At 30.6% G+C, this 20,248-nt stretch overlaps 4 protein-coding genes across 5 annotated transcripts; 3 read left to right on the forward strand and 1 right to left on the reverse strand.

Annotated features, from left to right (window-relative positions):
* Positions 1 to 1,004: 1,004 nt before the first annotated feature.
* LOC124914341 (CBS domain-containing protein CBSX3, mitochondrial) lies at positions 1,005 to 2,517 on the forward strand. Its single transcript, XM_047454866.1, has 5 exons — positions 1,005 to 1,119; positions 1,346 to 1,611; positions 1,689 to 1,770; positions 1,846 to 1,980; positions 2,051 to 2,517. Exons 2-5 carry the CDS (start codon positions 1,357 to 1,359, stop codon positions 2,191 to 2,193), a joined length of 615 nt encoding a protein of 204 aa, XP_047310822.1. The 5' UTR covers positions 1,005 to 1,119; positions 1,346 to 1,356; the 3' UTR covers positions 2,194 to 2,517.
* A 215-nt stretch (positions 2,518 to 2,732) lies between these two features.
* Positions 2,733 to 4,769, reverse strand: LOC124914134 (ubiquitin carboxyl-terminal hydrolase 2-like). The gene is made up of 6 exons (XM_047454618.1): positions 4,678 to 4,769; positions 4,246 to 4,295; positions 4,073 to 4,119; positions 3,960 to 4,006; positions 3,787 to 3,889; positions 2,733 to 3,724 (listed from the first exon to the last, which is right to left on the reverse strand). Exons 2-6 carry the CDS (start codon positions 4,274 to 4,276, stop codon positions 2,948 to 2,950), a joined length of 1,005 nt encoding a protein of 334 aa, XP_047310574.1. The 5' UTR covers positions 4,277 to 4,295; positions 4,678 to 4,769; the 3' UTR covers positions 2,733 to 2,947.
* Positions 4,770 to 12,845: 8,076 nt separating this feature from the next.
* On the forward strand, positions 12,846 to 16,048 carry LOC124915538 (TLC domain-containing protein 4-B). Of its 2 annotated transcripts, XM_047456277.1 has the most exons (9): positions 12,846 to 12,998; positions 13,127 to 13,242; positions 13,431 to 13,519; positions 13,603 to 13,741; positions 14,485 to 14,559; positions 14,733 to 14,854; positions 14,942 to 15,017; positions 15,643 to 15,702; positions 15,790 to 16,048. In XM_047456277.1, the coding sequence occupies exons 2-9, from the start codon at positions 13,159 to 13,161 to the stop codon at positions 15,925 to 15,927; spliced, it is 783 nt and encodes a 260-aa protein (XP_047312233.1). In that variant the 5' UTR covers positions 12,846 to 12,998; positions 13,127 to 13,158; the 3' UTR covers positions 15,928 to 16,048. The 2 variants fall into 2 exon arrangements, with proteins under 2 accessions (XP_047312233.1, XP_047312232.1); XM_047456276.1 differs by lacking the exon at positions 12,846 to 12,998 and having other exon boundaries at positions 13,034 to 13,242.
* Positions 16,049 to 16,137: 89 nt separating this feature from the next.
* LOC124915537 (calcium uniporter protein 6, mitochondrial-like) lies at positions 16,138 to 17,352 on the forward strand. Its single transcript, XM_047456275.1, has 2 exons — positions 16,138 to 16,676; positions 16,758 to 17,352. Exons 1-2 carry the CDS (start codon positions 16,269 to 16,271, stop codon positions 17,232 to 17,234), a joined length of 885 nt encoding a protein of 294 aa, XP_047312231.1. The 5' UTR covers positions 16,138 to 16,268; the 3' UTR covers positions 17,235 to 17,352.
* The last annotated feature ends 2,896 nt before the right edge of the window (positions 17,353 to 20,248 follow it).

The following is a 20,248-nucleotide window of genomic DNA, read 5'->3' on the forward strand; positions in this document are numbered from 1 at the left end:
TCACTTAAAATCATGCCATGATTTATTAATAAAAAAAACACATAATAAAATAAACATAATTTTGTAATTATTAAAAGTATATATATATATTTGAAATAATATATATAAATAAATATAAATTAGACTAAATAATTTTTTAATTAATAGCTTTAAGAATTGTAAAGTTCTGAAAGACATAGAATAATGTGTCACATAAAATAATAACAAGTTGACAAAATATTGTGTTACAATAATGTTTTAAGTGATGAGTTGTCCCTTTCAAATGTTACAGTACTCAATTTTTGAGTGACAACTTAATACGTACAATAATACTTATTTTTATTATCTCTTGTGTCCATCACAAAAGTTTTATAAGTTGGCCTCTCTTTGTTTTATTTTATGGTGAACGCAATTTCTTGTATGAGAACAAATATTGAATCCTCCCATTTTAATTATATTTTGGGTTTATATGAGTTTTTCTACTTTATTATATATTTATACTAATTTTTGTAAAAAGTGTTTACCTTTAAAGATTTTTCTTTAATTAAATGAAAATTTACACTAAAATTGGTAAGAAGGGGTAAGGAGGTAATTACATGAAAATATAATTTTGGTGGGACTAAAATATTATTGTGCCTCTTATCCACCACCTTACTTTTCATTATCGTGTTACGTGTACATTGAACACAACCTTATCTTAAACCACGTCAGCAATCTTAATTTATTTGAGCTTTTGATCACATGCAACCGAATCATCTTAATCCAGATTACAACTTCATTTCAAATCGTCAGATTCTTTTTTTATTTTTTATTGAGCATGGATAAATGGTCAATATTTTCATGTAATAATAATAATATTGTATAATAGAATAACTTCATTTATATTTGAAGAATTAATATTCAGATTGTTATCTTTAATTAAATGGATTGAGTTGATACATAGTATTGTTGTTGACACGTATGTAGAGTAACAAGCTTATACTTCCGAAATTAGCCTCACAACTGGACGAAATTACGAATCTCTATTAGATAAATATTCTAGAGAAATGGAATCGATGGATATATGTTTCTCTCTCTATACATTGTATATCTATCTATAGTAGACTAGTAGTGTGCTGCTGCTGCAACTTCATTGGGAAGGTAAAGTTTTCTCATCTCGCTTATGTATGCGATCGATCTTATCTAGGAGCTTTGTGAAGTCAGTTGTTGATGTCAGATTCAAGGACTTGATACTGTTTTGTTTTGTTTTGCTTAATTTAAGGTTTTCAAATTATGATGTTTCTACCTTGTTGATTTTTAAAGAGGTTACATAGATCTGAACTTACGTAGATCTAGAGGATTAAGTGAATGATTTGTTTTGAAGCAGGTTAAAGAAAAATGTTAGGAGGTGTGCAAAAGGTACTTTCGCATGGAGGTTTGATTAAGAATGCAGTTCTTCAGCATATCCGTGTAGCGAGTCCTATTTTGTTCACAAGATATGAGACTACATCTGCTGCATCCGCTCCTCGTATTGAAGAACATGGATTTGAGAGCACTACGATCTCAGACATACTGAAAGTGAAAGGAAAAAGTGCTGATGGTTCCTGGCTTTGGTGTTCCACAGATGACTCTGTTTATGAAGCTGTGAAATCTGTAAGAATATAGTTGTTAACTAGGTTTAGGGTTTCCCTCCTGGTATATAGTTTTTGATGATCTTATATCTGTTGTAGATGACACACCATAATGTTGGTGCCCTGGTTGTGGTGAAACCTGGTGAGGAGAAGTCGATTGCTGGGATTATCACAGAGAGAGGTAATATAGAAAGAGCTTCTTATGTTTGTTTGTTTTGTACGAGATGGTGAAAACTGAAAAGATATTTTGATGCAGATTATCTGAGGAAGATCATAGTGCAGGGAAGATCATCAAAGTCAACAAAAGTTGGGGATATCATGACTGAAGAGAACAAGCTGATCACAGTGACACCTGAAACCAAAGTTCTCAAGGCAATGCAACTCATGACAGGTATAAATAGAATATTAACTTATGTTGGTTTTATTCGATATCTAATAGTGGTTTGTTTGTTTGGTGGCAGAGAAGAGAATCAGGCACATTCCAGTTATCGGTAACGAGGGAATGCTAGGGATGGTATCGATTGGAGATGTGGTGAGGGCAGTGGTGAGCGAGCATAGGGAAGAGCTGGACCGGCTAAACGCTTACATCCATGGCGGTTACTAGTTATGGGTGGATGTGGTTTGTTGATAATGACGATCATGAGAGCAGAGTGTTATTGTTGTCGTATGACAATGATGAGATAGATGCTCTTTAGCTGCTGAAAGTAAATGGTGTTTAATGTATGTTGTTGTGTTCTTCTTCTAGGGGATGTTGACTGGTTTGGTTATGCTTATAATCAATCCATCAAGACACTAGATGATAACCAACTTTGGTTTTTATCTTCCCTTTTACTCTGTCCACCCACATCATGTTTATCATGGTCGGTGACTTTTAAATAATTAACAATTATAATAATAATAATAATAATATCATCCTGCTTTCTTGGCTTGTCAACTTCTTACCTCATCAAGCTAATCTTTTTTTTTAACACTAACTCAGACTTGATTGTAACTGTAAAAACACAAGTGATAAGATTAACTCGCGGGAATTAGTCACATTTTATAAAATACAAACTTTTTATTTAGTAAAAAAAATATAATTAGATGACTCAAATATATTTTTGAATTTAATTAGAAAAAATATGTACCATTTCTGTTCCAACTTATTTGCTAATCGAGATTTATTCGCATTTATAACCAGAATCAAACTAGCCCATTATAGTCAGATAAGCAAGTCACTTAAACAATAAACCAGAAATTCAAAACATGAAACAAATGTGAAAGTTATAATCTAATCCATAAAGAAAGAGAGATCCAAATGAAAAAGGGGAAATTGCACCTTTAAATGTTGTTGAGTGGATGGTGAAATTTTAGTGCAGCTATTTTGTATTACTTGTTTTCTGCTTAGCCTTGTTAATAAGAGGTCTCAGCTGCTTCTTTTCAGCCAGAATCTTCAGGAAGTTAAATAAAAATGGTATATAATTGTGTTTCCTGCGTACATTCTCAATTCTCCACTTGTTAAACTTCTCCTCTTCCATCACTATCTTCTCCGTCGCACTCTCAATCCCGAAATTAATTTCTTCAATTGATCTATTAAGCCTTTCAGCGTTGCTTGTATCCACAAGTCTCTCCGACTGAACCGCCGCCAGCTGCTGCAATATCCTCTCCCTCCTCCTCTGCAGCTCCTTCAGTTCACTCGTATACATTTCCTTCCTGTTCTTTATCACAGCCAATAGATTAAACCTTATTTCACTTGTCGAGTACCTTTCTATCCTTTTCTCAATCACTGGCTGTACAATCTTCAACCAATCCGTATCTCCTTGTCCCCCACACGGCCCAAGGCTAATGGGTCCTTCCTTCAATCCATCAAGCTCATAAAGTATGCCATCTACAGGTATATAGCTTATGAAATGATACACATCGTCATCTTTCTCAGCCATCTTTTGCTCATCTGGAATAAATGGCTCGGGTCTCGCAAAACTGTTATGAGCTGTGCGAATGGATTCACTGTTGTTTATAGCCAATCCTTTGAGATCGGGTGGGAAGCCTTTTGTGAATTCTTTTAGGGAAGACAGTTCAGGTCCTATTTCAACAACTTCTGGACAATTCAAAAGGATCGACAGGATTGCTTGGGTTGCACATGCGTTATTAATTACCTGTAATGATATTTTCAGCACCAGAAAAGAGCTTATTATGCAGATTATTCAGAAGAACAAACCTGGCTGGCGAAGAATAAGTTGGGATTAGGATCCTGAACGACAAGTCTGTCATCTTTTTCTCCAGGCCTCCATTTGAAAAGGAATATCAACCCATATACAGGCCTGTTAAATCGGGCATGAAAATTGTGAATGGGGGCAATAATATAATAGAGAAAAGTGCGGTTTCACTTACATTAAACTGTTGAGAGCATCGAAATCCAACGAATATAACTCTTCCACCTACAACAGACAGAAATCATTTCACATCCAGGTGTTGAAAAGAAAACAAAATAAGTAAGAAATTACCTGCACTCCCTTTACTTGCATTTGTTGTATAAGTTCTGTAAATACACCTGAAATGCATTTGTTGTATACAATTATCAAACAAACTAACAGAGAATTCATGCTTAAGGTATAAGAACAGGGCACGATAAGCTTTAAAAACAATGTAAACAGAAACCAAATAATGAAAACCATACCAGGGTCAGACTCTATTGTGCACCAAGACATGATGGCAAATAACAATGAACTGCAATTGGAAAAAGAAAGTCATTAGGAAAGAGTAGTAACAGCATTACTACTACTACTACTAGAGGCTCTAGTTATCTATGGCCTTCACCAATTGTGCCTGTCTTTCGATCTTGCATTGTAAAGAAGTAGATTTACATAAGTAGATAGGTGAATCTCTTTATCAGATAACAATTGAGACAATCAGAAATGATGTTGAAGCCAAATTAAGGGTTCTTCCACACTTATAAAGCTACGAAAAGATGAAACATTTAAGCTGTAAATCATCTCAAGCTTCTAGTGTAAGTTTTCTTGAAGAATGATAGACGATGTTGACGTGAATGGATTACGAATAATATTATGAATAAACACGAACGAAAACCAGAGAGAGAGAATCATAGTACCTGAATAAAACCTGTAGATTTCCAGTCAGTCGGTAAACGAGATATGTGAGGCCTCTCCCCTTTCGGACCTAGTTTTGGCTTTGTTCATGGGAAAGAAGAACTAATCCGGTTCACTGTCCATCGCTTTCAAACTGAACCGGGTATTTGGGTATTTTAAAATTCTATTCAAACCCACGTCACAGACTACTAAAGTTAAACAATTTTTTTTATTAAAATCAGAGCTTATCTATATCTATATATATAAAAAATATATATATATATATAATTTCTTTATCACTTTTATTTAATTTTCATTATTAATTTTATATAAATATATTTGATATATTTTCATATATTTTTTTAAAAATTTCATAATTGATTTTTATATTTATATATAATATTACATATTTATTTTATTTAAATATATAAATATATATAATTTACACTTACCTTATAAAATCAATAATAATAATTAATTTTTTATTTTATATTCTCTATCATTATATATTATTTTTTACGTCTCCTAATTAATTTATTTCTCTAATTATATATATATATATATATATATTCACTAATCATATAAAATATATATTTTTTTATATTTATTTTTATATATATAATATTACATATTTATATATAATAACAATATATAAAACTATATTAATAATGTTTGTATAAATACAGTTACTTTATATATATATATATATATATATATATATATATATATATATATTATTCATTTTATATAAATATAAATATATTTTAACTTTTAGTATACATTTTTCTCTCGTATATATATATATAATATTTTTTTTTTATGAATATAATAATTTGTCAATCAATATAAAAATTAATTAATAATAAATATTAAATACAAAATATATATAGATACACAAAATTATAAAATTATTTCAACAATCTTAAATAATTTAGCAGTTAAGGTGTTCATATTTCATGTTTAAAATCGGTGTTCGAATCCAAAAAAAAATTAAATTTAAAAGTGAGTATTATAAATATTTGAAAGATCGATGTTAAAAAATGCATTCTTAAATATAATATATGGTGGCGCAACTTTTAAATAAGAAATAAGAGGCGTGTGAAAGTTTGAGGTCAGAATAATTGGTTGGTTTGACGAGCATTTAAAAGTATGAGGTCACGAGATGAAGGTCGGGTGGTGAGTGATTTATCAACCGAGGAGATAAAAGAGACATAAAAAAGTGTGAGTCACAAGATGATGGTCAATTAGGGGTTAGTGGTTAGTTTGATGATTGATAAGAGGTGTGATCAATTGAGATTGGTTGTTGATTTGTTGAAATATTGGTAAAAGATGTCAACTAAGATTGGTGGGGGTTAAATAGGCATATGAGTTGGGTAGTTTGTCGAGAAATAAAAGGGCATATAAAAAAGTATGAGTCACAAAAGGTCGACTAAGATTGATGAGTGGTTTGCGGATAGGGTAAATAGGCATATGAGGTGGGTAATTTGTCGATGAATAAATGTGCATATGAAAAAGTGTGAGTCACAAAAAGTCGACTAAGATTGACGAGTGATTTGTCAATGGGAAGAGGTGTGTGACGTCACGAGATGAAATATCGATGAGATTTGGTAGTTGGTTTTCCGAAGTGAGGGTAAATATAATAGATCTTTTTTAACAAATTAGATATTATTGGTTAAAAATATATAAATGAGATGTTGATTGACCGAAGTGATCGATTGGGGGAATGATTATTGATTTGTTGAAATGGGGATAAAAAGTCGTGATAAGAGTAAATATGATTAGATGCGAGGTGGGGATTTTTGATTAATTTGCCGCGATAAGTGATCAGTATTAAAAAATATATATTAACGGCTAAAATTTTATAAATGAGATGTTGATTGATCAGAGTGTAAACATGTGTGAGGTCATGAGAATAGATGTCGAAATTAGGATTGGTTAGGGGATAAAAAGACATTAAAAAGTGAAAGTCACAATATGAGAGGTCGATTGGGGGATTGATGCTTGGTTTGATGAGGTATAAGAGGTGTGTGTAAGGTCATGAATGTCGATTGAGATTTTAGTGGTTGATTTGTCGGAAGTGAAGAATAATTGAAGAGGTTGGTAATAAATGAAATATTAGTGGTTAAAAATATATGAATGAGATGTTTATTAAACAAAATGTAAAAGTGTGTGAGGTCACGAAATAAGAGGTCGATTATGATTGGTGAGTTGTTTGTCGATAGGAGAAAAAAACATATGAAAAAGTATGAGTCACAATATAATAGGTCAATTGAGGGATTGTTGTTGGTTTGACGCGGATAAAAGGTGTGTGAGGTCACGAGATAAGATGTCAATTGAGATTTGATGGTTGGTTTACCGAAGTGGAGGTAATAAAAGTGGTTGCGGTAATATAAAAAAGAATGGTAACAAATTAGATATTAATGATTAAATTATATGAATGAGATGTTGATTAATCGAAGTGTAAGAGTGTGTTATGTCACGAGACATGGCCGTCTCGTTCATTTTGGGGGCCCTAAACGATATAAGATTTGGAGCCCTGGGCGATCTAAGATTTCAAAGATCTAATTAAACTTTTGAGTCACTATTGAGAGAAGGATTTTAGAGAGAGACGAGTAAAAAGAAACATAAAACTTAATTTTATTTTTCTTTATAGTACTGCATAAAAAAAATTTGGGCCTTCTTAATTTTGGGGCCCTGGGCGGTGGCCCATCTTGCCCACGAGATTAAAGGTCAATTGAGATTTATGGGAGATTTTCTAAGTGGATAAAGAAAAATATGAAAAAACATGAGTCACAATATAAGAGGTTGATTGGTGATATTGGTAAGGGTAAAAATGATGACATGAGAGGTGATATTTATGGGGATAAGAGACCGATAATAAATGATATATTGGTGGTTAAAAATAATATGAATGAAATTTTGATTGACCAAAGTGTGAAAATGTGTGAGTTCACGATATTATAGGTCGATTGAAATTGGTGGTTGGTTTGTTGAGTGAGATAAGAGGCATGTGAAAAATGTGAGGTCACAATATGAGATGTCGATTGAAATTGGTGATTGATTTGACAAGTGATAATATGTGTGTGAGGTCACGATATAAGATGTAGATTGTGTGTTTGGTGGTAAAAATGTTACGGTAATAAATAAGAGGTCGATAATAATGTAAAACATTTACAACATTACTTTAGACAAGAACAAAATATATAACACAACTTTAAGTAAAATATCTGAATTGATCAATTCTAACTAACTAGATAAATAATGTGTACTATACTTGATTCTCACTAAGAAGTTTACATTTTTTTTAAGTATTTTTTAAACTCATAAAATTAATTTTTTAACTTTAAATATTTAATAAAATTTAAAATATATGTTAATATTAAATTTAAATTGAACTTAATTTTTACACACTAAAATTAATTTTAAATTTATTATATTTAAATAATATTAAATTTATCTAAAATATTTATAAATAAAAAATATTTTATTTATATTTGTAGACGTATGTACATATTAATGCTTAAGTTTTTTTTAAGTCATCATAGCCCAATGACACAATACACCATCTTGATCTAAATTGCAACATTTGAAAAGAAAGTTCAAAATGAAAGAGAATTATTTTTTATATTTTAATGAGTAAGTTTTAATTCAAATTGCTTAATTTTAAATTATTTTTATCCGATTTGAATATTTGATGACAGAATGGAACAATGATTATTTTTATTTATTTTTCCCCAATATTAATAAAATTTCATAAATATATTTATTTTTCATATTTTATAAAAAACAAATTTGTTTTTTTATATTAATATGAATTTTTAATATATTAAATTATATATATAAGATAAAAAAATATATTTAATATAATTTTATCATAAATTTTTATTAAAATATAATACAAACGATGTTCATCGGATTTCTCTAAAATCAAATTATACGGAGATGGTAGTAAAAAAAATATAAAGTATATTAAGACATAATGATAAATTCATTCTTAACTTCAACTAGCATGTATCTTGTGCATTTGCACAAGTAATAATATAAAAAACCGTGAAAAAAATATTACGGTAAAATTTTTATGGGCGGGTCAATCCACAATCCGACCCAAGTATCCATTTACTCTCACATATATCCAAATTAACCACAGTTCTCGACCCGGCAATCCGGACACTTTAAAAATTAAGCATCATTATATATATATATATATAGATTAGTTATTTAAAAAGTTGAACTTATATTGTCAAAATGTCACGCGTTTATCAAATTTTGGGTTGAATTAAAAATATAAAGTGTTATTAGCCTAGTTGGTTAAAATGTTGTATTTGTTTTGCTAGGTTGTAAGATAGAACCATACCTATAGCATTTTTTATTTTATTTTTAGCCGTTTTAAGTTTATGGGCGGGTCAACCCACAATCCGATTCAAGTATCCATTTACTCTCACATATATATACAAATTAACCACAGCTCTCGACCCGGCAATCCGGACACTTTAAAAATTAAACATCATTATATATATAAAAGGTTGTACTTGTTTTGCTAGGTTGTAAGATCGAACCATACCTATAGCATTTTTAATTTTATTTTTAGCCGTTTTAAGTTTATGGGCGGGTCAACCCACAATCCGACCCAAGTATCCATTTACTCTCACATATATCCAAATTAACTACAGCTCTCGACCCGGCAATCCGGACACTTTAAAAATTAATTAAGCATCATTATATATAAACAATTTTTAAATATTGTATATTGTAATACCTATAAATTTTATATTAATATAAAAAATAAACTTAAAACTCCTATAAAATATGAAAAATAAATAAAATTAGAATTGATATTTTATATTTAATTGTGTTTATTAATTAGTGTTTGGATGAGATAAAGACGGGTGGATCTCGGACCGGATAGAGTTGGGCTGGATGAGACACACAAATATGATCCACTGTATCGGATTAAAATTGTCATTCCTAATTAAGTAAAAACAACTTAAATGACATTAATACTAATTAAAAAATTGACATTCCAATTTAATAGTATTCATCACATCATAAAAAAATAGAAAAAATAATTTTATAACTTCACACTAAAAAAAGATATTTTGTAAATCTATTTTTCAACTTAAATAATCACATAAACAAAATATTAGTAACTTTTTTTCTTATAAAATTTTTAATATTTCTTTAAGTGAAAAGACGCAAAGTAAAAATGTTAAAAGAAAAGATTGACAAACTTTGCAATATTGTATAGACATATTATATTATGCAAGAATCTTTAAATTAATTATTTATTTTGCAACTTATTCTTCTTTAAATTTATTGAAAAAATTATTAACAATTATATCATATGTTTTACAATTTAATTTGTACCCTTATTATTTTATTGTGTGCCACTAATTTTATAATTTATTTTATAATTTTGTTTGTAATTTAGACTTAAATATATTTTTAATATTTATTATAACTTACTTTGTAATTTATTTTTGTAATAATATGTACTTAAATACATTTTTTTCAATCACAAGTAAAATATGTATAACTAGCATGTATCACATTCATTTGCACGAGTAATAATATAAAAAATCGTGAAAAAATTATTACGGTAAATTTTTTATTGGCGGGTCAACCCACAATCCGACCCAAGTATCCATTACTCTCACATATATTCAAATTAACTACAACTCTCGACCCGGCAATCCGGACACTTTAAAAATTAAACATCATTATATATATATATATATAGATTAGTTAGTTAAAAAGTTGAACTTATATTGTCAAAATGTCACGCGTTTATCAAATTTTGGGTTGAATTAAAAATATAAAGTGTTATTAGCCTAGTTAGTTAAAATGTTGTATTTGTTTTGTTAGGTTGCAAGATCGAACCATACCTATAGAATTTTTAATTTTATTTTTAGCCGTTTTAAGTTTATGGGCGAGTCAACCCACAATCCGACCCAAGTATCCATTTACTCTCACATATATCCAAATTAACCACAGCTCTCGACCCGGCAATCCGGACACTTTAAAAATTAAGCATCATTATATATTTATATAGATTAATTAGTTAAAAAGTTAAACTTATATTGTTAAAATATCACGCGTTTATCAAATTTCGAGTTGAATTTAAAATATAAAGTGTTATTAGCCTAGTTAGTTAAAAGGTTGTACTTGTTTTTGTTAGGTTGCAAGTTCGAACCATACCTATATCATTTTTAATTTTATTTTTAACCGTTGTAAGTTTATGGGCATGTCAACCCACAATCCGACCCAAGTATCCAATTACTCTCACATATATATCTAAATTAACGACAGCTCTCGACCCGACAATCCAGACACTTTAAAAATTAAGCATCATATTATATTATATATATATATATATAGATAGAGATAGATAAGTTTTATTATCATAGGGGAAAATTTACCTTAGTTACTATTTATTTATTTTATTTTTAAAAACAAGTAAAAAAACTACATTGATTTATCTGTTTCTTTCCTAACTTTTTCAACATTCACCCTAATTTTTTTCAAACCTTATTTCAAATTCAATTACTAGATTCGTATATATTTATGGTACCCAAACATATATGTAGGAGTTGGTAGCAAAATTAAAATTGAACTTCCCATTATTCTCTTCAATTAATTTTTTCAACTTAACTTAACTAGGAGATTGTAGTTAACCCTTTATCATTCTATTTACTATAACTTAACTATATTTTAAAACTTTAATTGTAACCAGTTTAGGAATTTGAGAAAAAATCAAGATAATAAAAAATATCTACGTGATGCTTTATATATAGGTTACTCCTATTCTAATGAAAGATATGGATTAGGTACGGTCATTTTTTCTGAAGAATTCTTAATTTATATAATAAGCTTATAAAAATAAATGTAACTAAATTAAGTTAATTTTTTACATAGTAACTTTAAAATATTATATATCTTTATATTATTATTTTTATTTTTAAATAATGAAAGATACATATACCCTACCAGTACCCAACCTTATCAATTATATATATAGTGTCCAAAAAATATATAATTATCTACTTAAATAATAATAACATATTAACAAGATCTCAATCAATAATCTAAAAATCTTTCCTTTTTCCATTACTTTTTTTTTGTTTATAACTTGCATTACTAATTTATTTTTCCTTTAAATATCCTTACTAAACTGTCTCCCACCAACCTAAATAATTAACACGACTAATTGATGACATAATAATAATAAACTTTTGAGGTTGATGGGTAAATAAATAATATACTGCATTATTTCATTATGGTATAAAAAGATAAAGTACGACATCGCTTTCATTTGTCCTTTGTTTGTAATTATTTCGCTCAACATATAATGTACTGATAGCACACCATGTCATCAACTCATCCTAACAAACATTTCTTATCAAACATTTCTTATCCTCAAAGAAATGTTTCTTAGAATTGGTGGGTGTCAATGTTGTATTATCAATAAAAATTTTTAGATCAAATTAATTGCAAACACAGGACAAATGAGAGTGATATTACACAAGTTTTTTCATTTTTTTAAAAATAAATATATATAGCAAATTAACCTGATATTAGGAATGATAATGGAGCGGTTTGAGACGGAGAATGCATTTACTATCCCCGTCATGTTCGGTTTTATTCGATTTCGAGGAATCCCCACAGGGCACCATTAATAAAATATTTATAAAAAAAATAAAAAATAATATTATATAAACGAATTTTTTAATATAATATATATTGAAATTTTATATTATTATTGAAAAATAAACTTACCACTCTTATAAAATATAATGAATAAATAAATACAGTAGTGATTTAATATATTTAATTATGTTTATAGTGTTGAGGTGAGATCGGGACGGGTCGTAACGGGGACACAAATACCCTCCCCTCCCATTCCCGTTCGGTTTTAGAGAAAAATCATCCCAAACGAGATAATTCGGTTCAATTTTCACGGGATAGTTTTAAATTGTCATCCTTATCTTATTTTCAAAAACATCGTCTATACTCAACACAAAACGCTTTAAATGTAATATACCATTTGCTTTAAATGTAATATACCATTTTGATTTCTTGGGTAGACTTTTTCAAATTCATGTAATTATTATTAATATCATATAAGAATATATTTAATTAATTTATTATTGCCAAAAGTAAAGGAAAGTTCCCGCTTCATTAAAAATAGGATTATGAGTTAGGACCTAACACCATCACATTTTGACTCTTCTTCTTCATCATCTTCTTCTTCATGTTCTCTTTCCGATTATTATTATTGTTGTTGTCTGCCTGCAAGGCAAACGAAGAATCTTAACCCTTTATTTCTCTCTACGAAAACCAAAACAAGGTGCTTCCTTTATCATTATCTTTGCTTTGTAACTCTTCCAACCATTTGTTTACTTGTGGTTGAGGGTTATCCCAAACGTACCAGCTTCCTTACAACCTCGATTGCATTTCGTAATTTTGGTTGTGTAGAGAGACGATTATTGTCTTTTACTTTTGATTCCATGACGATCGCCGGCTATGACGTTTTTCCCGTTGATCTGCACTGGTTACCGTCCGCCTTTGCAGGCGTTCTTATCTGCAAAATTGTGAGTGCGATTGTTTCTTATTTGTAGGATAATGGATGCAATCTTTTTATTTATCCAAAACCCTGCTTGTCTTTTTTATTTTTCTTGGATTTGCTCTGCTTATAAATTGTCTACAAGGGAAAATTGGTGTCTATTATTCACACATCATTGGTGTTTTTTCTGAGGGATTATATTGCTGCTTGGTGGAGGTTTATGAATTAACAGGTGTACTTAGCTCAATGTTCATCACTGGATACAAGAAGCTCAATGATGTAAAAAAACTTGAATGGAACAACAGGTGATTATCCCTTGATTCTGTGTCTGCTTCATGTTAGTAGTTTGTTAAAAGTCTAATAAACACAGATGATTTCTCTTATTCAGGGGAATCTCCACTTTCCATGCTCTGCTAGTGGCAGCTGCAGCTTTTTATTTATTTCTTGTTTCAGATCTTTTTTCTGAGAATTCTGATCAAGGGTTAATTGTCAACAGAAGATCTGACCTATCAGACAGAATCCTGGGGGTATGTTAATAGATATGGCATCATCAAATGTAGTGGACTATTAATTTACCTAGCATTTTCCCATCACGATTGAATTGTAGAACGCCCGCACATTTTTGTTTTTCTGTTGTGATAGGATAAGTAGCAGAAGTGTGTTTCTTGACTCGTTTCTGGAAAGGAAATATAATATCTGTGACTAGTACATTAGGAGGTCAAACAGTTGGTATATTGTAGAAATAGGTTGGTGGCTCTAAAAACAGCCTAGGATGAAATCAGGTATTGAAAGAGGCGGGACATGTGATTAAGAAGATATAGTTGAAGATTCACATATGCTGTAATGGGAAGAGATGCATACTCAGAGTCTCAGAGTAAATGTAGGTATCAGTATATGAAACAGACAATGAATAGAGGCACGATGAGCAAACAAAATTTTCTTCTCTTCCTAAAGGGTTCATCTCCATTATTAGTTTATTGAACAATAGATGCTCTCACCATTCTTCTTTTCATTCGTTTGTGCGTTCAAATAGAGTTATTTGATGGAAGGCAATGTGAATTATACTCTTTCATTCCATCACTTTAAACTTGCCTTAAGCCAAAGATAGATGGCATTAGCTTGGTAATTAAGAATTATATCATACAAGAAACATGTGTCATTAACTTGATTATGACTATTATTGGGCATTCTCAAATAGCATTTGATTTAATGAATATTATCTTTATAGCCATTATTTCTTTGACATTACTCTTGATCAATTTTTCTGCAGATATCTATTGGTTATTTTATCTCTGACTTGGGGATGATCATTTGGAAGTTTCCAGCTTTAGGGGGTTTGGAGTATGTACGTATTGGGTCTTTAAATATGTTCTGTTAAAAAGTTGCTTCATATGGGTATCCCTTAATAATTTATGCTTTTGTGTCTGACTCTTCAATGGGTTATTGAAGACCATATATGCCTAGTAGGTTGCTTTTAGTCTGCAAATGGTTATACCTTGTATCATTGATTTTGTTTAGGTGGTGCACCACGGGCTTTCCATGTTTTCAATCTTCCTCTCCCTACTGAGTGGTCAAGGTCAGATATACATACTGATGGTTCTCTTCACTGAGACCACGACACCATTTGTGAATTTGAGATGGTATTTTGGTTCCCATTCTCTCCAGCACTTTTTTTTAATTTCTATTTTTCAAGTTTCAATGTGCCTCACTTTTCCTGTCATGTTTAGGTACTTGGATAATCTTGGTTTGAAAAACTCTAGCCTTTACATCTGGAATGGTGTTGCTTTGTTCTTTGGATGGCTGGTAATACTGTTAATCTGCAATTATATATGTTGTCTTTTGTAAATGCTCGACTTCTATGCTATCCTATGCTTAGTCGTTGAAAATTGTTCTTAAATTTACTGTTCACCACCAAAAAACTTGGGACTATTATATTTATGTGTGAACTATGACCTGAAATTAGTCTTGCATTGCATTTCAAACAAGTTTTATTCTGATGGCAGTATTCATGCTGCGAAATAAAATTTAATTTATAAAATAAATATCTATTCTCATTTCTTATCGTCCAATTCCAGGAATATCCTACGAATTAGTGTGGATTATCCTGCATTTCTTGTTTCCTTGCAACAAATTGTTATCTTATAAGTTGTCTAGGTTCTCCTTAACAGAGTTTTGACTCATTTTTTCCCTTTTTTTACAAATGTTCATGAACATTTTATTAAAAACCATTTACAAAGGAAAAAAGAAAGATTAATATAAGAGTTTTGACTCTAGATTAGTAGTGAATCTCCTTTTTCATGTTTAAATATAACTGCATAATCACATAGCTTCTCTTGGGGGTTGGTTAAATTTCTAATGTTAGTATTGTTTCTCATTTTCCTTCATTTTTATAAGATGGGTTATTAACTCCAATCTAACTGAACTACAGGTGGCTAGGATCCTTTTGTTGATCTTCTTCTTTTATCACATGTTTCGACATTTTGATCAGGTGAGTGTATAGAAGTATTAACGTGGATGATGAGAAATTGCGAAAGATGTCTTCAAATTCTAACATATAATTTATTTATTTTTGTAGGTGAAGACAATATTTCCTTTAGGGTTCTACAGCTTGTTGATTGTTCCTTCTGTGTTGTCAATGATGAACTTGTTTTGGTTCTGGAAAATTACAAAAGGTATGGTTAAGACTCTAACTAAGTCAAGACACACTCGGTAACAACCAACCCCGGTTCATTCGTTCGTTGTGCACTTGTGTTTCCACCCATTTATTTATGTAACCTTTTGCGCCATTGTACATACATATATATTTATTTCTAGGCTAATGTCTTATTTGTGGATAATTTATACATTATATATATTTGCAAAATAAGTTTTTTTTTTCAAAAAAAATTGAGCGCTAAAAGTGAGTCAGGTGACAAGTGGCTTAACAAGATTAACCGTAATGACAACCTCCTTCTTCTTCTTGTTGTATTCATTCAACTCCGAAGAAAACGGCTCTTCTCCCTGTACATTACTAACCTCACTTTCCCCATCCTAATCTCATCATCATTTCTGGCAATGTGGCGCTCGTCATTGCTGAGAGTCGCTACGACGACGATTCTTCGTAATTACTCTCCGACATTGTTGAAGGAGCCACCGCGGGCCATAGGTTTCAGATTTCTGACAACGTCATCATCATCAGACTCTTCAGGCGGCGGCGGCAATGAGGCCGGAGGTGGAGACTACAGAATATCGGATGCGGAGGTGAAGAAGCTGGTTAGATCGGTGAATGTGGAAGCGTTGAAAGCGAAGCTGCAAGGGACGGCCATGAGAAAAGATGTGATTGAGTATTCAGAGCTTCTAGATGCTTGCGAGAGCATGGGAGTGTCCAGATCGCACGATGAAGCGGCTGCGTTCGCTCGAACACTAGATGAGGCCGGCGTCGTCCTTCTCTTCAGAGATAAAGTCCACCTTCACCCTCACAAGGTTAGTCAGTCAGTCTAGGTCAGGTTTAGTTAGATGATTTCGATCTAATAATTGTACACACACACACATGCGCGGGCATAGGTGGTGGATCCAGTAAGAAAAGCTGTTCCGATTGAACTGATAACAAAATCTGAAGAAGATCCAAGGATGCAGGAACTGCAAGAGAAGAAGGAGAAGATCGACAAAGTGGCGCACAGACAGGTTAGGTATATCCTATTGACAGGTCTGATGCTAGGAATCACGCAGGTAGGGTTATTCTTCCGATTGACCTTCTGGGAGTACTCCTGGGACGTGATGGAGCCAATCGCATTCTTCACCGCCTCTACAGGGGTAGTATTGGGATATGCCTACTTCCTCGTCACTTCAAGGGACCCTTCCTATCAGGATTTCATGGAGAAGCTTTTCATATCCAGGCAGACTAAGCTCATGAAGAAATACGATTTTGACCTCAACGCATACCACCTAGCCTTACACAAATCCGCGATCAATCCTAATTTCAAATCTTATGGCCTTCAACTTGGATCGCCAAACGCTGCTGCTGCTGCTGCTTCACGTTGAACACTACCGGCCATTTTTTTAATTTAGATTTTGTAAAATCTATTTAATTCAGACAAATTTGATAATCCATAATGGGCAGCCCAATAAATGTCCAAGTCTCGGATCCAGCGCATTCAGGCCGGCCTCAATTACACCAAAGGAATCATCTTTGTTTCTTTTCTAAATCTTTTCATTCATTAATATGCAATTTTGCAAAGTGACAACTTAATTACAATCTCAATTTAATTTTTAAGATTTTAAAGAGTATAACCATTCTAATTCTATATAAAATTTTAAATTAGTTAAATTTCATGATTTGACACTTTATAATTTTAAATAATTATAACTTGTTCATATTAAGTAAACATATCAAATTATAACTTTTTTTAGTGTTATTATTTAATTATATATAAATAATAATAATAATATATAAGTAGAGGGTTTTCAAAATAAAATTTCGATTATTTAAAATATTTTAATATATAATGGTAAAATAATAATATATTTTTTAAATAAAATTTTTTAAGTGTTTTTAATTAATAAACTTAAAAGAGAAGGTATGAAATAATATTTGACTATAATAAAAAAAAATCAACTAAATAAAGCCTAATATATTTTATAACTACCTCTTACAATTTCAAATAAAATTTTGATTTTATGAATTTACAAACTCTAATCTCTCAAATTTTGAGTATGTTGGTTAAATCAAATACACCCAAAACATAGTCTTATAAGTTATAATAAAGTTTATAATTTAAACTCATTAGAGTAGTTTAAATGTCAATATTTGATATCTAAAGTATAAAAATATTCGAGTTTAATTTTCAATTAAAACATGTTAAATTAAAGTTTTAGGGTTCTGGGTTGACCCGCCATAAACTTAAAACGTGTTAATTTATATATATATGAGAGAAAATGAATATTTGGGTCGGATTCTGGGTTGACCCGCCATAAACTTAAAACGGTTAAAAATAAAATTAAAAATTCTATAGGTATATTTTGAACTCACAACCTAACAAAAACAAGTATAACTCTTTAACTATCTAGGCTAATAATATTTTATATTTTATATTTTAAATTAAACACAAAATTTGATGAACGCGGTCGTTGTAATAATATATTTTTATCTGTACATGGCACGGGGATCTTCCTAGTTTTATATAATAAATTAACACAAAAAATTATAATTAAACACATTTTGCGTTTTCTCTCTATCGCTGTAATCGAATAAGATGAATTGAATTTAATTACCCTATGATTATGAGTAACTTATTACCATTTAACCGTTACATAGATAATCAACTCTTTCTCAAGAATTAATTTATATATATCACAATCCAGATACAAGCTAATTAATCTAAAACAAATGGTATGCATATATAGATATTGGGTAATGGTCCTTCTCCCTATCTATTATGATAAAATATGAGGACAATTCCAAATTGACATGACAAGAGGAGCTCTGTGGGGCTACAAAAACAACCATTTTAGAAAAAATATTTCACCATCGATCGATCGAGATGTGATCTGACCAGTGACATCTTCCTCATCTCTTACCTCTTTTTTTTTTTTCGAACAAAAACAACTCCCAACACTAGAGCGTGGCCCTTCATCTCCCCCCCCTCCTCCTCACCCTCATCTTTGGTCGGATAACATAAAAACCATTAATTTATTTTCTGCTCTTCATTCTATATCTTCTTCACGTGTCCGTCGGTCCCACCCATCTATCAAGTTTCCTTTTTTTAAAAAAAAAAAAAAAAATTCTAATAATATCAGCTCTTCCAATCCAATTCATTCATTGCCATTAAAAGCCGTTATTTTAGACTCATTAACCCGATATAAGTTATATATGGTAGGTACTATGATATACATGGCTGGCCCTGGCTGTTAATTGAAACGAAAGATCATATATTAATATATGGGGTCACTGTTAATTTGAACCGTATGAAAACAAAACAAAGACCCCCCTTAGATTTCATATAGTTTCAGTTTGGTCCTTGTCTTGGGAAACTTCTCTAACTACTTTTTTATTTAGTGTCTAACGCATTAAGATTAAATTAGTACATTTGAAAACAACATTTGATTTGTCGTGGAATTATCATTAACTTGTTGTCCAATTTGAAACATTAATTTCATTTGTACGTTATTATATATATTGGATCGAAAAGGTGAAATTTGAAACATACATCCCGTTTGTGGCATCCATCCTCAATTTCAACCAGATCTCAATAAATATATATATTTTTTCTTGAGGAAGCCATCAAAAAGATTTGGGTGACCCTTTGGCCATTAAACATAAATATTTAGAATAGATAATCTTCAAGATTCTAATTACTTTTTATATTTTTACCATAAAAAAAACTCACATTTCACCATGACTAGTACATCAATATATTAATTAATGATTCGGATGAAATATCTGCAACATCTTATCAAAGGGGTTGAGGATCTTCTTCCCATCAATCTAAAGCTTAAAAAAATTCCTAAATTATAACCCAAAATTAACACTGGTGAAATTTCTGGTTTTAAACAAAAACCATTAACGACAGTAGAAAATCATCGCTATCTGTTCGTGATTGGTTGAATGATTTTAGAGCAATGCAATACCATTACCAATGATTCTTGTAATAACAGTAGTTTAGAATCGATTATGTTTTCTGGACTATTTCACAATTTATACTTGTCATTTTTGCCTGGTCATATTAATCTTCTCTAAATTGTTCAAATTTTATTGGAAGACTCCAAAGGGAAATGACTAGTAACCATATATATATATATACAAATATTTTCTGAGGTTTTTTATTTAATTATTTATGATCCTGGACTTAAAAGTGTGAGTGGATTGGTACGGTACGTCCGTATGTACATTGAAATGGATAGCCAACTCGCTGACGTTAGTTTTTAAAAATCTTGAACAATAAGTTTTGATTTATTAGTCGGTTCGGTTTGATCGTTAGATGATCAATCCATTCGATTTGATTCTCTCGTCTAAATTATTGTTAAATAATAAAAATTACAAAGAATTTGTCTTACAA

Source organism: Impatiens glandulifera, chromosome 9 (assembly GCF_907164915.1).
Source record: "Impatiens glandulifera chromosome 9, dImpGla2.1, whole genome shotgun sequence".
NCBI classification, from domain to species: Eukaryota; Viridiplantae; Streptophyta; class Magnoliopsida; order Ericales; family Balsaminaceae; genus Impatiens; species Impatiens glandulifera.

Bases quoted from the DNA above. Each gene is read 5' to 3' on its own strand.
- LOC124914341 (XM_047454866.1), top strand. From the start codon at position 1,357: ATGTTAGGAGGTGTGCAAAAGGTACTTTCGCATGGAGGTTTGATTAAG. The intron at 1,612-1,688 runs GTAAGAATATAG...TATCTGTTGTAG, and splicing joins TTTATGAAGCTGTGAAATCT to ATGACACACCATAATGTTGG. The intron at 1,771-1,845 runs GTAATATAGAAA...ATTTTGATGCAG, and splicing joins TGGGATTATCACAGAGAGAG to ATTATCTGAGGAAGATCATA.
- LOC124914134 (XM_047454618.1), bottom strand. From the start codon at position 4,276: ATGTCTTGGTGCACAATAGAGTCTGACCCTG. The intron at 4,120-4,245 runs GTATGGTTTTCA...AATGCATTTCAG, and splicing joins CACAATAGAGTCTGACCCTG to GTGTATTTACAGAACTTATA. The intron at 4,007-4,072 runs GTAATTTCTTAC...TGTCTGTTGTAG, and splicing joins TGCAAGTAAAGGGAGTGCAG to GTGGAAGAGTTATATTCGTT.
- LOC124915538 (XM_047456277.1), top strand. From the start codon at position 13,159: ATGACGATCGCCGGCTATGACGTTTTTCCCGTTGATCTGCACTGGTTA. The intron at 13,243-13,430 runs GTGAGTGCGATT...TGCTTGGTGGAG, and splicing joins GCGTTCTTATCTGCAAAATT to GTTTATGAATTAACAGGTGT. The intron at 14,855-14,941 runs GTATTTTGGTTC...TGTCATGTTTAG, and splicing joins CCATTTGTGAATTTGAGATG to GTACTTGGATAATCTTGGTT.
- LOC124915537 (XM_047456275.1), top strand. From the start codon at position 16,269: ATGTGGCGCTCGTCATTGCTGAGAGTCGCTACGACGACGATTCTTCGT. The intron at 16,677-16,757 runs GTTAGTCAGTCA...GCGCGGGCATAG, and splicing joins TCCACCTTCACCCTCACAAG to GTGGTGGATCCAGTAAGAAA.